A 16559-nucleotide genomic window follows, 5' to 3' on the forward strand; every position below is an offset into this window, starting at 1 on the left:
CCTCCCCATAAACAGCATCTCCTGCTGCCACCATGGGGTAGGATATGGGGAGGGACAGACCAACAGTGTGATCCACTAGGATGATTCTTATCCTGGGTTTGTTTTTTCTATCCAAAACCTGTGTGAAAGCAGAGCCTGCTCAAGCCTCGGTCTTAGCACTGCACTTCGTGCTGTCCCCATCCCAAAGGTGCTTCACTGAACACATGTTGCATGAACCACAGCTGTTGAGGTTTCCAGAGACACCTCATTTTGTCATATAAATGTTACAGCACTGTTCAAAGAAGGTAAAATTTCCTTTCTTTCTGCCCCTTCATCACTCCCTCACAGATGTGCAACCTCTCCAGCCAGCTGATATTTGCAAGTGATGTCACTTTTGCTAGGACAGTCATTAGGTCATTTGATAGGAATTTTTTCCCTCCTCATCTGCAAATGTGCAGTTAAAAAGAAACAAACCACAGTTATCTGTAAAAAGCAGATTTTACTTCTACACTCAAAGCACTGTATTATTGTCACACTGGTATTTTCATAACCTTTTCCTTGGGATGGAGAATTACTCATGGAGTATGTCAGAACTTTTCAACATGAGGCTGTAAGAAGTAATGGGAAAAGGAGTTGCAGGAAGGAATAGCTATCATTCATACTGAACCTCTAACACAGTCATAAAGCAGCAAACTCATAAATTAAAAAGCAACGAGACTTTATTTGAGAAACTTCCTCCTCTGCATTTGACATCTGACTCCTGCCAGTGACGTCCACAGATCTTATCTTCCTGAGGAGGATGTTGGAATACTGGCTACCAGGAAAGCATTACTTTTGTTTTAGAGTGCTGGCATACAGCTGTGTCTGGAACACACCACAGCTTGGGGCTCACACATCTGCTCCAAGTTCCTTGCCAGCTCACAGCTGGATTCACAAGTCCCTCTGTCCCATGGTGATTCGGCAATGCTTTGGCATCACAACAAGGCTGAGCTCCAGCCTTCCACAGCTGAAGTCATTTGTACTGAGCCAGCAGCAGAGCCATACATGTGAATCTTGGCTCAAACTGGCCGTTTAAGCAGGGCCAGATGATTTTTATGTGCTCAAGTTGCCACTCAGCAACCTGAAACAGCCATCTGCAGACCTGAGCACAGTGTCAGGACAGCTCTCGTCTTCATTCTCTTCTGTGTGTGTAATGCAGGTTGGAATATCCCAAATAATACTTCAGGATATGTCTGTGCTTGCTCAAGCTCTCACTACACAGCCTCTGCTGCATATTCTGGGTTTTGAGGGGCTTACTAACAGAGGGCCAAATACATCAGCTCTGTATCTCTGCAACTGCCACACAATAAATCCACCCAGCAGCTAGACAGAAAACCCTATTTATAGACATTTGTCACAGCCAGACAGGACCGGGCTGCTAGTGGTCCAGCCCCACTCACAGGGAAGCTGGGCTGGAGCTGCACCTGTGAAAGAGCAAAATGCCTGGTGCTGGGCACATCAATTCCTCCCAGCGCCTGCAAGTGACAGCCATGGATGTCCTTGTTTGGTCAGGGTTATCCAGCAGTGATGAGCTCATTTTGGGAGCACAGACCAGGTTCTGCACTGTCCTTTCCTCCACATGATACCTCAGGACACCTCCACAACATAAGACATCTCAGAGGGTCCTCATCCCACAAAGCTAACTGGATTCTGGCAGAACTCTGTTAGTAAAATAAGAAATCCCTCCACAGAGCTATTTAAATAAATGAAACAAAAAGAACCCCCATTTAAACAAAAAAAAAAAACCTCTCAAAATCCTATTTCTATCCCAGGAAAGCTCCTTCCTAGATACACATATCCCAAAATTTAGGCTCCTCTGACTAAACTTTGATCTTGTGCACCCTTTTAGAGATGAATATAGCTTCCAGGCTCTCAGTTTCTCCACTCTTCTCCTGAAACACTCCTAACACCCTTGGATAATCCCTTAGTAATAAGGACTACTGAGAGAACAATAAATACAGTCCTGTGTGAAACATGAACAAACACCCCAACAGCAGGCTCCCAACAGCCTGGTATCTGATGGGTAAAGCAATGAAACCTTTGAAACCACCTGGATCAGGCATGGAACGTGACTGGAAGAGGTTATGACGGTGTTTCCCAGTACTGTTTACCAATTCAACAATCACTGATGACTGTGCATCATGAGGTTAAGTAATATCCTTCTTTTACAAGCAATCATGTGCTTCCATCACTCCTGCTGAGTTTATACACGCAAACACAACTGCCACACAGACAATTAACACCTTGAACCAGCTGGTAGTTTCCATGGAGCTGTGCTCCAGCTGAGCAATCTTGTTCAATCAGACCTCATTCCCTAAGAAGAACACAAGGTTTGTCAATATAGAGATAACTGGGCAGATCTCATAGCCTTGGAACTTGGCAAGGCTTCTATCTTAACAACATGCAACATCCTGTGTCTAAAGAACTAATTGTTTTACAGTGCAAAGGAAGTGTGTTAGAAGTATTAAAAAACTTGTTTCTGATCATTTGCTGTCAATGTAAGCTCTAATTTTGTAGTGAGCCTCACAGCACTAGGATGGGAACCATTGGCAGGTAACTCTGGCCTCAAATTATAAAACCAGAAGTAAATTTGAAATAATCATTGAAAACAAGCTCCAAGAGTTGGTTCACAGGAGATACAAGATGGGATTACTGCACACATACTGCCTGCTCTTTGTTAAGACTTAACAGGAAACTCCTGGGACGGGCAACTTTACCACTCTGCCAAGTGCAGCCACCAGGAGTTCCTGCTGCACAGCTTCACAGGAACAGGGAGTCTCTTCACCTATGCAAACCTCTCAAAGCCACCGTCCCACTGCAGCCACACGCCCCTGACTGGGTCACCAGCTGCTGATGTCCCACGTGCAGGACAGGAGCACCGGGAGCCACGGGGACATGGGGACACCCTGACTTCGGACATGCCCGAGTGGCGCTGCCATCCCCTGTGCATCTGCAGGGACCCTCCACGCTGAGGGGAGGCCTGGCAGCCCTGGCAGAGGAAGGGGGGCGGGCAGAGGCACTGCCATCCTTCCCGAACGGGCTCTCCGGAGGCACTGCCATCCTTCCCGAACGGGCTCTCCGGAGGCACCGCCATCCTTCCCGAACGGGCTCTCCGGAGGCACCGCCATCCTTCCCGAACGGGCTCTCCGGAGGCACTGCCATCCTTCCCGAACGGGCTCTCCGGAGGCACCGCCATCCTTCCCGAACGGGCTCCCCAGAGGCACCGCCATCCTTCCCGAACGGGCTCCCCGGAGGCACCGCCATCCTTCCCTGGTGGGCTCTCCCGCAGGCTCCATGGCGGTGGGATGAAGTCTGCCAGGTGACGGGAAGCCGTAACAGGGACACCAGAGACCCGCGGCACGCTCCGAGGGAAGAGGGCAATGCCAGAGCCGCCTCTCCCTGGCAGGGACCCCGCCGGCTCCAGGACTGAGCCTCCTGCCCACGGGCACTGACACCAGGGACCGAGGGCACCCCCCGGCCCAAAGTGGCATCACCCACGATAACAGAGAGAAGTATCCGCCAGGGCTCTACCACTGCAGGGAAGGGGGGACCCCCCCTTCCCCGCAAAGGCGCCCCCACTGGGGGGTAGTGTCTCTCCCACCCTATCCGATGCACCTTACTGAGCGGACAAGGAGTCCATCACCCCGCCACACTACAGGCGAGGAGACGAACCGGGGCCAGCGATCAGGCGGGAGAGACGCCCACCCGCAGCCCCAGCGCCTCCTACCTGCGTCCGGTACCGGCGCTCCCCCGCCGCTTCGCCGTCGCACGGCGCGGCTGCGCATGCGCGCCCTCCCAGCCCCGCCCCGCGGCCATTTTGCATCCTGGCAAGTGAAGTGAAGCCGCCCGCACCTCCCGGCAGCCATTGCGTGTGAGGTCACTCGGGTCGCTCATTTGCATATCCCCGCCCCCAGCGGCACGGGCCTCTCTGGTCTGGCGCCACCTCTATGGTCCGTCCGCCCGTCGCCATGGAAACGCGGCCTGGCCGGGAACGCCAGCGCTTGGAGACAGGGAATCGTGGAATCATCGATACTGCACGAGATCTTCAAATTTATCTAGTCCACCCACCAGCCCAGTGCCACCACTGTTACTCCTAAGCTACTGAACCATATCACCCAGTGCCAGATCCAGAGGCCACTTGAACACCTCCAGGGATGACAACTTCACCACCTGGGCAACCAATTCCAATGCCTGATCCCTCGAACAGCGAAAAAAAAATACAGTTCTGGTATTTAATCTGAATTGCCGCTGTCCGAGCTTGAGGCCGTTTCCTCTGTCCTTGTAGACACAGTAGAAGAGACTGGCCTTCACCTCACCGCAACCTCCTGTCAGGGTTTGTAAAGAGCAGTGAGGTCTCCCGTGAGCCTCCTCCAGAGAGTGTGTGCCAAGCTGAAGAATGACATAGTGGAAAAAAAATATATACCTGGCTGCTTGGGCAGGTGGGGCAGTAATCCAGCAAATATCCAGTCTCAGTAATCAGCAATTTCCATTTCTCTCCCACTATTAATTTCCATTCATCCTGCGTATTTTAGGAGATAGGGACTATCATTGTCCATTATCATTTAAGATCTCTCTGTGGCCCTTTCTCTCAAAGAAGCAACTCCTACATTCAGCACATACATCACCTTTCCTCTCTCACTGCAGCAGTTGCTTCCATTCAGCTGTTTTCAAATTACACCACGGGAAATTTCACCAGGAAAAATTGAGGCAAAAGCCAATTACTGTGTACAGAAAGGTATTATTGCACCCTATTACTTCCTAGTGTTTTGGCACATTAGACTTACCAGTAACTTCTTAAGCAGGTCATTTTTATAAATTCCTAGATGCCAGACAACTAATTGTAATCAACATGGTTTGTAATTAAAGAGTGATTTGTAGGTATTTAGCTTCAGCTATTGAGATCACCTGCAGCAGGGCAAGGCATAAGGCACTAATCAAAAAATCATTTAGTTTGGAAAAGACCTTTAAGATCACAGAATCACAAAGCATCCTAAAGGAGCTGCACTACTGCTGCTGTTGTGCTGGGTGATGATAAGCTGACCTTGCAGACACAATCACACATTTAAAATCCCTGTGGAGATTTCTGTCTGTAAATGTCCACTACAGTACAGGTGCTAACAATAAGGTAGTGCTGATGGGAGCCACTGATATGGCTTCTTACTTAATTATGATTAGATGAGCTGTGAGTATAAATACCAGCTTAGTTATAGTTGGGTGTGAGTGGAAAGCTTGGGGGAAGTAAAACTAAGAAGAAAAATAGGAGGGGTTTATTTCTGTAGTAGTTAATAGGAGATTCTTCTCTGTGTTAGTTAGTCTGTTGTTTTAAAGGTTATCATTCTATAAGTTTTGCTAATAGCGTTTTGCTGACTTGAGAAAGAATTTGAAGTCTTGGTAAGTGCTTTTGAGGGTTTTTCATGCTGGCTTTATGTGCTGATTTTAGCTGCCTCTTTACTCACGTTGTGTATCCTTCCTCCTTGTCTGAGCATGTAATGAAATTGCTGAAGGAATAAGCTTCCTGTTCCTGTCTTTAGGTATAAGGGCATGTTTAGGCAAGTCATGTAGCCCTGGTTACCACACGAAAGACTTCTGTAAGGTGTAATGTAGTATCTTAGGGTACCTCCTTGCTCTCTGTGTCCTTAAGGCACTTTAGTGAAAAAGAGCCTGTAAAACATAACCTGTTTTTTTTAAGATTAGGCTGTGTATCCTCCTGTTCCTTGGTTAAGTGGAGGCATTGTCTTGGTTGTTTTTTCACTGCATGTGAGTACATGTGTCTCAAACAAGCGTCTCTTTGTGTTCTGTACTTGTAGACTGAGCTGTTTTGTACTGTTTCTACAGTTATATGCTACCTTAAATGTTTACACTAGCAGAGCAGTGTAAAACTGAGATATTCTGTGTTTTGCCTGGCTTTTTAAAAACACAACTCGCTTATGTGGTGGCACCCCTTTCACATCTGCTATTTGTTCATGTGGGTGTAAGCCTGTGTACACTAGCATAACTTGGTTATCATACTGATCTATGCCAGTGCTCTACTCTGTAATATTCCTTGTACTACCTGCTTGTGAAAGATACTAATGTATATTGTTATGTGATGAGACTTCAAATACTTTAATTTAGAAAAAAATTACATAGAAAGGTCTTTGAATTATTGTATTCCTGGAAACACAAGATTTTCTTTTGATTCCCATTAAAAAAAAAATGTTATTTGTGAGCTACATTGTGTATTGTCTGAAGACCGTAACAGAAGGTAGTTGGGTTTTGTTTGTTTGTTTTTTTGAAGTTATAACCAAGTTGTAGATCAGTAGATGCTGTAGCTGTCTGCCTTGGGGATGCAATAAGAGCAGTATTCCCATGGGTAATTCTAGTTCAGATGCTTGAGCTTACACTAGAAATGCACTATGTGTTGCTGTTGTAACAGAAAACCTCCTTATATGCTAGAGGGGTGTGTTGTATGTAATAAAACCTAAAAGACTGGATAATATTTCCTGTTCTGCCCTACTGTTTAAGGTGTTGATTCCCTGGGAAGACTTAGTGCAAGCTCATAAGACTATGCTTTTTATATTTCTGCATATCCATCCTCGATGTGGGATCTAAGTGTATTTAAAGAACAAAGAGTTAAAATGCAAATAGCTTTCTGTAACACTGGTGTTTGTTGACAGAAGAAACCCACTGTGGGCAGAAATTCCCTCTGGAGAACCAGGCTGGGTGATCTGTTAACTTCTCTGCAGGATATCGGGAGACTCTTCCCAAGAGTACTTCAAGGACAAAGACTTGTAATCAAGCAGCTGAGAGAGCAGGATGCTGTGGAAGTACAAAACATGTTGCTGTGCTATGCAAACTGTCTGTGTGTAAGATAAGAAAGTGCTGGTAGGTAACTGGAGCTGGGCATGGGAACTAAGGCTGGAATTGAGTTATTTGTCTTGGAGTGTGTAAAGTAAACAATATATAACCAGGAGGAACCAGATAATTATAGAGTGTCTGAAGCAGCTCTTGCAGGGTAAAACCTTTCAAGGTCACATACATCGTATCAGTAATACCATGTAAGGCTGAGATTGCCAAGGTAACGATATTGGAGTTGTCAGGCTTAAATATGGATGTGGCAAAACTGAGGAACAAATAATCTGGGTGGATTGGCTGTTTGAGAGGAGACTGCAGTAAGGGAAGTGTGAATGTGCCAGAAAAAGTGGATCCTGAAATAAGAGAATAATGCATAAAATGAGACAAAGGTAAGATCAGCTGACTGAAGGACTGCAGGTATCTGTGAATGATAGTGAAGCCTGAGGACTCAAGCCCACAGGAACTAATGAAGTGATGCTCCTTGAACAACATCAGGTCTATGTTGGAAAGAATTGTTGTGGGAGGGCAGAGCGAATTGGGGTAGGTGTGCAAAGTGCTAAGTGGTGTGGGAGGGAAGGGTGACTCAGTAGCATCATGTGTGGTTTGTAAAACTTGATTAGTAGCTTCATAGCTGTGTGCAAAGTGATATAAATAGCCATGAGATGCTACTGGTGTATTAATGAAGTTATTGGCTATTTAGTTGATTTATTGGTGTGCTTGATATAAGTTAGTGCCCTGAGTCTGTTCTCTCAACACCATAATATGAAGGAGAATAGCTGGGCAGAAGTCACAGCTGGAGGTTCAACCAGGACCTCTGAATTTGCTAATTTGAGTTAACTGATACTGAGGTCTTTTCTTTAAGAAAGAGCATGTGTGGATGGAGATGATGGATATCAAATGAACTTTTGAGTGAAAGGAGGAGCAGGTCTGTGCAGGTTGTGTTTTAACATGGAGGCAATCCTTAGTACTGAACAGTATGAAATACACATTAGAATATGCTCAACTAAAGAAGAAATAGTAGTGTCTAGGTACAGAGCTGTGTGTGGGAAGTGGTTTAAATGGGAAAAAATGTGGTGGCTGGGATGCTGGGACATGGGACACAGATTTGAGTCTCAGGTGAGGAAGATATGTGATGCAAAGAGTGTCTGCAGTGTTTATTGGCAAGATGAGAATGGTGGTGGTGGAAGCTTTAATAATACTGAGGTAAGGCTAAGCCAAAAGGAGAAAGTGGCAGAAAAAGAGAAACTGTGGAGTATATCCAAAATGTATACTCTGGTGCAGTAGACACCTACCCAGAGAGAGCTAAATAAGTGACAGTGTCAGGGTCACTGTGGCAGCAGGCAGGGATGTCTTCTAGAGCCTTGCCTGCTGATGCAGTCACCCTATCGTAACACTCATCATGTTTTATTCTTGGTGGCACAGCTGTTCCAGAGCTGCTGTTTTATCCAGCAGCTGCAGTCAGAGTTGGAGTGGCTGCTCCAAACCTCTCTGTCGCCAGCAAGTTGCATTTTGACTGCTATTTGAGCAGAGTTATGCAGGGAGATGGTTTCTGGATAACTGCTGTCAAGTACAGACTTGCTCTGCAGTGACTTGGCCTTTTCCTGGGGTTTTGATTTCATACAGAGTTTGGGCTTTGCACAGACCTCACAAACAAATGCCAGACCCAGACTAGACTTCAGTGCTTTCTGGGAATGCTGCTTTGAATAGCTGAAATGGATCTACTCCCTCTTCAAAGGGCCTCTATAAGGGGTGACTGACTGTAATAAGCATTAGTTGCTATTTCCACAGTTACCAGTGCCAGCTGAAGCTCTTTTCCTCGTGGTGCACTAGTAACAGCAGGGTGAGACTGGTGTCTTCTGGCTTCAGAAGTTAAATTCTCCCCCTTGGCTGAGCTGAAGGGATTGTTCATGGAGCTCTTGGATCAGCTGTGCTTGTGGTATCTTTCCAGTTGGCTTGGGCCGCTGAAAGAATTTGGGCAGTGAAGTAATTCCTGATAGAAAGGTCCCTCCTGTGGGATGAAGGGAAACCGGGTCAGAGCCCCAGCATTGGGGGAGTTCCTCAGACTGGGTTAGAGATGTGGGGAAGCCTGTAGCATTAATCTGTATTGCTGTTAATCACTACAGTTTGCTGGTACCTTGAACTAGGCATGATGCAGTAACCCCTTGTGCAAGTATTTAACACTTCTTGGAGTACTTTGCTGGGACAGTATGGGTTGATTTTTCTCTTAGAGTGTAGCAAAATGTGGTGCTGCTTTGGGGAGTGAGTAGGTTTGTGTTCAAAATTCAAGTTTTTACATAATTAAGGAGCACTAGCATGGGAATCTGATCCTCTAGATAAAAACCAAGGCCTGAAAAGGCCCAGCTTTTAATGAGCTATTGCATTTTCCTTAAATTCCTGTGCTGCTGCCAGGCATGTCTGGCTAAGGAAAAGCATCCCATTTAGGAAGGCAGCCAAGTGCCTGTGTCCTAAGGATCAGTATTGGTGGTGGAGGTTCAATGTTGTATGGCTTTTTGTACTGCTCTCACCCCCTGCAAGAAATATTTGGGAGTCCTCTCCTGGATGAGTTTTATTGAAAAGAGTTCAAGCCAAGCATAACCTTAAGTTGGCAATAAAGGGCTAGAAGCGACAAGGAAAAACATAAAACTGCTTTGTCATGATCTTCTCCCACGCATTCTCTCCAGCTACCAGGATGCTGGATAAGTAAGTGCGTGGGACTGACACCAGAGTGATGCAAGACAAGCCTTGGCTGAATAAAAACATTCAACTTTAACATCTTACTTTAAGTAGTCTTTGAATTTTTGTTTTTTAAAAAAGAAAAATCTCTTTGCAAAATTGTTGCCACCTGACAAAGCTTTGCAGACTGATCAAAATGAGGAGACTAACTGGAAATAACTCATTACTACTTCATCCTCTTGGCTGGGGGAAATTGGTGCTTTTGCAGTATTCATCCTTGTACTCTTGGGAGTTGTTACAGAGCAATGGCAGGAGATCTGTGGTTTTTGTGGGATGGGGAGAGGGAGAGCTCAGGAAAAAAGCTAGAAAGAATAGTCTGAAAGGTTGCGTGCTGGAACACAGGAAAGGAAAGGGTAACTTGATGAGATCTTCATTTGTGAGCTGATCACAGGCTATGGAATGGAGCAAGAATAGTCTTGGTTGAGAGTTACAGTAAATTAGATGGCCATGTCCTCTCCCATGGGCCCAATGTCTCTACAGCTGTGTTGGCTTGCAGCACGTAACCTGAGGAAGTATTTAAACCCATCCAAACTGCCAGTCTGAACTGGGGACCCTGCTTCAGCTGGACAGAAGCAAGAGGACTTGCTGAAACCAGGCTCTCTAGACATGTGAGATACTTGTATGAAGTTTTACACATTGATTTTGTGGTGGTGCTGCCCATGATAGTCAGGCTCACTCTAATCTTTCTCCTATAGAATGTGTAGTCTGGCATGCAAGTGAATATTTACACTTTCCTCTGCTTTCTGTAGCTCACAGTGGTCTCTTATGTTCCACAAATACCTAAAAAGAAAACTCATTAAATTCAAAGTTAACCTAGGTGATAGTAAAAATCTACTGCCCTGGCATGTTCAGAAAAACCATGGTCTTCTGTATTTTTAGCAGGTAATTCCTGCTCCTTTAGATATTAGGAGAGCCCTACCAGACTTGGGCATTTTTGTTTTAATTAGTGGTAGATTCATCACCTGTAGTAACTGAGAGGGCTGAAACAAAAGCTTCTCTTATCAAATGTCTCTCTAGTTTTGTATTGCAAACATTGCTTGGTTGTTCCATAGCAACTCTGTGTGGGGCAGCTGGTGTGAAGCATACTTTGCCTGGCAGACCTTTTTTGGGAGCTGTGGTGTCAGTCCCGTTGACCTGCACCAAGATGTTTGAGGAGGGAAAGGCCCTGCCAGATTACTGGGGCAGTGGGTGAGAGAATTGCTGGAGTCAGCTTTGGCAAGCCTGGGAATAGTCTGCAGTATCATGTTCTCACCAAGCAGAGATGATAATCTTGTTAGTTTTCTGTGACCATCTTTGGAGTTTTTCTCTCCTTTTTATTGTGCCTGGTGTCTCAATCCAGCTCAAGTCAAGTGGGACTTGAACCCTTTTCCAGCAAGGTCAAAACTGCTGGAAGGGCTTTAAAGGAGGGGCTGTCTTGTCTCTTGCTGTGGCCTTTCTGTGTTGGTCCCTTGTTGGTCCCTGCTGCCAACCCCTGCCCCTGCTGCCCTGGCTGGGAGAGGCTTGGCTCCCAGGCACAGCCTGCTTTACTTCTAAGACCAGACCAGCTGGTACTGGAGAAACAATAGAAGTAGGAGCAGGTGGATCATAGTATGGTTTGAGCTGGAAAGGACTTAAAGATCACCCAGTTCCAACTTCTCTGCCATGGGCAGGGGTGCCTTCCACTAGACTGGGATTCTCAGAGCCTCATCAGGCCTCACCTGGAATGCTTCCAGGGATGGGGCATGCACAGCTTCTCTGGGCAGCCTGCTCCAGTGTCTCACCACTATCACAGCTAAGAGTTTTGATTTCTAATATTGATTTGAATTCACTCTCCATCAGCAAAAACAATTCCCCCTTGTGAAAATTCCCTTGCCTCCCAGGAAATTCTTCTTGGAGACCCCCTTTAAGTACTGGAAGGTGTTCGAAGGTCTCCTTGAGAAAAGGGAGAAGAAACTGGGGATTGGACTCCTTCCTCAAGGGGTACCATTTGATGTTGGTGTTTGGAGTTGGTTTCCTTAAGCATCTGGCTTTTGATGCCTTCCAGCCATCAGTGTGATAAATGATCACCTTCCAGGCAGACCTTGTTTTCCCTGAAGCAGCGTCTGCTTTTACTTCCTGTGGGACAGGATCAGGCAAGCTGGTAGTGGTGTTTTCAAAGCCCTCCTCTGTACACATGGATTTGTTGTGCTGTAGCTCAGCCTGAAGGTCATTATGAACATTAGGCAGTTGTGTAATGGTGGGGTAAACTGTGTTGTCAGCCCGAGAGCACCACAAGGTTCAGCTCTGCAGGGGCAGGGCAGGAGCATTGTGCCTCCTGCATACCAAAACCTTGTTGTGACACACCTGAGCATTCAGAGCAGTGCTGGGCCCTGCAAGCCAGGAGCTGGGGCTCTGTGCCTGTGCAGGTAAGGCTGTGTCTGGGTGGTCTGCGAGCTCTGTGCTGGGGCACGGGGAGAGCTCTGCGCTTGGGAGCAGGCAGAGAGAGGGCACTGCCAGGCAGCTGTGCAGAGGCCACCCAGTCAAGGCTTGCCCTGACGGGTTTGCAAACTTCCTCCGGGCTGTGAAGCCTTGTGTAGGCTGTCAACATACTCCTCCCGGGTGATCTGCTTCCAGGAAAGTGTATTTGCTGCTGTGGCCATGTGACAATGTTGCCCTGAAGCGCTTCTGGACCTGCTTAATCCTCAACTTGTTCCCTCTTATCTCTTCGGTTTGCTTCCTCTTGTGGGTCATCCTGCCTCACTGAGCCACCAGCTTGTTCCCCTTATCTTCCTTCAGTGTAAAATCAAAACAATTAATAGCTGTACTCAGGCTGCCTTGTGATACACCCCCAGTGATTTAGATGGCCTGTCAATCCTTCTTGTAGCTGCCAGGAAGACCTGGGAGCAATGATGCTGACAGCCAAAATGCTACAGAAGCTTTTGAGCAAGAGCTTGTCATCAATTAGATGTGAACAGCTTCTCTAGGGATGTCCTGAACTGGCATGGAGCAGCACACTGACCCAGCAGAAGGGCTGTAAGCTAGTCTTGCTCTGTTTCATACGATAGATGCAATAACTGCATGCTCTGTGTGCAGACCACTTGCTCTGAAATATGAGCACTTCACAGAAGTGTGGATCTCAATAGAGATTCATGGATGAGCTATTTAAAGAGGTGCTGAGATTTGGTTTTCCAAGAGGAGACCACTTATTCCATGTGCCTGCCTCATGCTGCCATTGACATACAGCACTCCTTTGAATTTTTGTGGTGGTTCTGAGCAAGTTAAGGCAAGTGGGTAATGAAATCTGTTTCATTTCCTCCTATCTGAGGGGGTGATGGTTATGGGCTTTGTCTCCAAGGCTGCAAGTCTTGTTTAAGGGTGTTGCCTGGTCTTGACTGAATGTTCCAGTGCTGTTCCCTGTGTAGGGTGAAGGCTTCTAGCCCTGAACCCATGGCAGAAGTAGGCTTGAGCTAGTTAGTGTACATTATGAACCTCTAGGAACAGGAGGAAACAGTGCTGATTAAAAAGAAAGACCTCCATTTTTGTAGTACCCAGCATTGCTTGTCAGGCAACTCTTAGGGGTCAACTGAACTTTCATCTCTTTCTTGGTCAACACCTGTGAGAGAGGCAACTCTATTTAAGGCTGAAGCAAGAAGAGGCCACAGGATCTGAACTCCATGGAAAAAAAAGAAATCTAGTTTGCTGCCTAGTTTCTGTGCATGGTCTTTTCCTGTCTCTGATAGCAATTTTTTTTTTAAAGAAGCCCTATGCCATATACAGCTTCCTTTCCTGCCCTAGAGGAGTGGATAATGAGTTATGGGAGGACATTGCTTTATGCCCTGGAGGGTGCTTGGATATCTGACAAGGGCAGGCTAGGAGCAAATTCAGCTGTAGGTCAGAATTGCTCAAGGTAAATGCACACTTTAACTAGTGAGACCAGAAAGAGAAACCTGTACATGGAAATTTGTCAGAGGATATGACATGCGCCTGGATTTTGCTTTAGAAATAAACAGTAGGTACAGCTCTCATTTGCTTATCAGAGTAAAAACAGAGCTTTGGGAGGATGGGAAGAGAGTCAAGGACAGTTGAAGATCTTTTTATTTTAAGATTTCCTTGTCTGGGCAGGATGGCAGTTGACATGACTGCAACAGGGCTGGGCTGCTGCCTCTTTCCTTTTGTTGCCTGCTTACTTTTTTTCTTTCCCTTGTCCCTACCTCCTCCATGTTCATGCGTGCTCAAGGACCTTCAGCTTCTTGTGGTGTCTTGCTGCCTCCCAGCACTGCGGACACAAGTCATGAGGATATGAGGTTAACAGTAGTCTTTGTCAGCTTGTTCTCATCTTTGCAACTCTGGGATGTGTGGGTTAAATGGTGTCTTGCAGAGCAGCTAACAGGCAGTGACTAGCAATGTGGCTCACTTGTTCCAGGTAGGTTGCTGCCCCTGCAAGCTGTGGGGAGCTCCTTGTCTTAATTATTAATTAGTTGGTATGTTTACAATGCAAAGTGTCTCTCCTTATTCAGCCTGAAATGAATATAACCAATATAAATTGTTTCTCTTTCTCTTCTCACAGCTTTTGAGACTCAGCAACTGCTGCAGAGAAGTGTCTCCTGTGTAAAACCCCAGCCTCCTGTACAATGTACCAGTCCAGCTTTGTGCCACGTGAATATTACCCAGCCATGATCCCACCTTCTGCCTACACCTACCCACTGCTGCGGCCTGGGAGAGCAGAAGACGTGTCCAGCTCTGTGATGTTCCCTCCCATCCGCATGCACAACTTCTACAGCCGACCCCTCACCTTTGTGGTGGATCGGAGCAGCTACCCTGACTATGTGGGGGGTCAGGTGGAGTATCATCATCTCTATGGTGCCTCCAATCCCTATATCCATCCATACCACCCCTGGCACTTTCCTCCCATGGTCCCTATCCCTCTCTACAATCCCTATGCAAACTACCATCCCTATGCTGCCTGCCAGAGGTCAGATCAGTATCGAGATACATGGCCTGAAGGTTTCACAATGAGAGGGGAGCTTCAATGGGGGAAGCTTGGAAAGGTGTTTGGGCCAAGGAAAGACCTCCCAGAATTCGTGAAGGATGATCTCCGGAGGGTTTATGGCACCTATCCCCGGACCAATGTTTCCATATCCTATCGGAAAGGAGAGTTCTTGGTCAAGGGAGACCCCAAGATAGAAGACCAGGAATATGCAGTGGAGAAAAAGGTCATCCAGCAGGCTGTGACCCCCAGTGCCAGTGAGGCAGATGACAGCAGTGAGGACCGGAACCGTAAGAAGAAAAAGAAACTGAGACACTGAGGTAGTCAGATACCCAGTGGACTGATGCTCTAGTACCCTCATGGGAGCCAGCTGGCAGCTCTTTTTGGTGTGGTTGGCAAGTAACACAAGCAATGGGTGCCACCATTCTTGATTTCTTTTAATTGCTCCCCATTCTCCACAATCTTGTGGCAGATTTATCCTCTTTGATGCACAATGCCAATTCTGTGAGGAAACCACATGACACTTGACTCTTGGATTAGTTCATTGGTCCTGTTTTGAAATGAACATTTGATTTACACTGATTTAATTGACTGGTCACAACTTGGTGGGGGATCTCCAAACTGCAGCCGTTGATCAGAGAACATGGGCTTCTTCTTACCTCGTCCAGGGAAGGGCCTGTAAGCTGGTTCTCTTCCTGGAGAGGTAAAAACTGAATTTCCTTGAGGCTGAGAGCAGTGCAGGTGCCAAAGGACATGGGGGTTCTTGAACACTCTAAAGAGCAATTGTCTGCCTGTCTTGTCACTGCTGTTTATGATCATATCATTGTGCTTTATCACCACATGAAGCCTGTATGTGGCACTTCCTTACACTCTGGTGTCCCCATCCTCTTACACTTGATATCATGGTGCTCAGTAATCATGGCCCTGCATGTCCTTATTGAAACTGCTGTTGAGGCCTTGCTGTGGGTCTGACTTGGCTCTAGTTGGAGGTGCTGGCTCTTCAATGAGGTTCCTGGAGTTGTGTGAGCCACAGCACTCCCACAGCTTGGTGGTTGAACTGGAAGAGCTGTGCTGGAAGCCTGGAGGGCTGTGAGGGGCTGGGTCTGACTTACTTGCAAACTTCTGTACCTTTTAAACAATATATAAACAATAAAAAAAACCCAAATGCAAATGCTTATATTTCTGATTCTTAACTACCTAATGTCAGTCTCTTTTGTGAATGACTTGCAATTTATGTCAAGTTAGGGATGGCTTCTGCCATGGTTCATGCCCAGCTATGGTGGTTTGTCCCACTTGGCAGTACCCTGCTTTGCTCTAGTTTTTCTGTCAGCTTCTCTAGGGACCAGCAGGAATTTTATAAGCATACAGGACAATAGGAGACCTTCTCTGTCCCCCTGTAGTCTCCTAGTCTCCCCCTGCCCTCCCACATGGGAGGGAATGGGATGTTACCCATCTGCATAATAAAGGAGAGACTGAGAGTGAACTTGGAGGCCCTTGGTTGTTTTGAATTGTTATAAAATGAAAGCAAGTGGACTATTTTGTTGAAGTTTTTGTATTTGTTTTTTGGTTTTATTTTTTTTATTAGTGCAACAGGTTTTGTTTAACCAATTGCCAAAATGTCTTGGTAACTGTCTGCATTTTCCCTTCCCTATTTAGCTTCTTGGAAATATGTTAACTCTGCTGCCAAAGCTGCAAGAGGGCTGAACCAGAAAAACTGCTGTAGAAACCTTGGACCAAACTGATGCTCCTTGTCTGTGTTGCAAACAGTGCCAGTGGGACTTGCTGAATGGACTAGAAAAGGCCTCCATTACTGATTTCTGGCTAATCAGTTATGCTTTTGGCTACCTAGTCTAGGAAAAAGGCAGCAGTTCCTCCTGGATTAGTTGTTTGTTGAGGTTCTTTTAATCTCTTCCTTGTCTGAGCAGGCTGTTCTGCCCAGTTAGGGATCTGCAGTTAAATATCTGCATCAGCCTTGTGTTGGTGGTGTGCTCCCTGTCTTTCCAGCAGCAGCAGCTCCTTTGGGCAGTGA

At 46.4% G+C, this 16559-nt stretch overlaps 2 protein-coding genes across 7 annotated transcripts in view; one reads left to right on the forward strand and one right to left on the reverse strand.

The window, feature by feature from the left end:
• The window catches only part of MFSD13A (major facilitator superfamily domain containing 13A), a 16169-nt gene extending 12345 nt beyond the window's left edge, over nt 1-3824 (reverse strand). Inside the window, exon 1 of the mRNA XM_033066423.2 lies at nt 3746-3824. The gene's annotated coding sequence lies outside the window, so the exon portion shown is untranslated. The remainder of the gene's footprint in view (nt 1-3745) is intronic.
• A 1537-nt stretch (nt 3825-5361) lies between these two features.
• On the forward strand, nt 5362-15682 carry C8H10orf95 (chromosome 8 C10orf95 homolog). Of its 6 annotated transcripts, none has more exons than XM_033066336.1 (2): nt 5362-5409; nt 14111-15682. In XM_033066336.1, exon 2 carries the CDS (start codon nt 14175-14177, stop codon nt 14847-14849), a length of 675 nt encoding a protein of 224 aa, XP_032922227.1. In that variant the 5' UTR covers nt 5362-5409; nt 14111-14174; the 3' UTR covers nt 14850-15682. The 6 variants fall into 6 exon arrangements, with proteins under 6 accessions (XP_032922227.1, XP_032922223.1, XP_032922225.1 ...); XM_033066332.1 differs by lacking the exon at nt 5362-5409 and adding an exon at nt 5608-5775; XM_033066334.1 differs by lacking the exon at nt 5362-5409 and adding an exon at nt 6756-6882.
• Nucleotides 15683-16559: the final 877 nt, after the last annotated feature.

This window comes from Catharus ustulatus, chromosome 8 (genome assembly GCF_009819885.2).
Source record: "Catharus ustulatus isolate bCatUst1 chromosome 8, bCatUst1.pri.v2, whole genome shotgun sequence".
Classification (NCBI taxonomy): Eukaryota; Metazoa; Chordata; class Aves; order Passeriformes; family Turdidae; genus Catharus; species Catharus ustulatus.

Bases quoted from the DNA above. Each gene is read 5' to 3' on its own strand.
- C8H10orf95 (XM_033066336.1), top strand. From the start codon at position 14,175: ATGTACCAGTCCAGCTTTGTGCCACGTGAATATTACCCAGCCATGATC.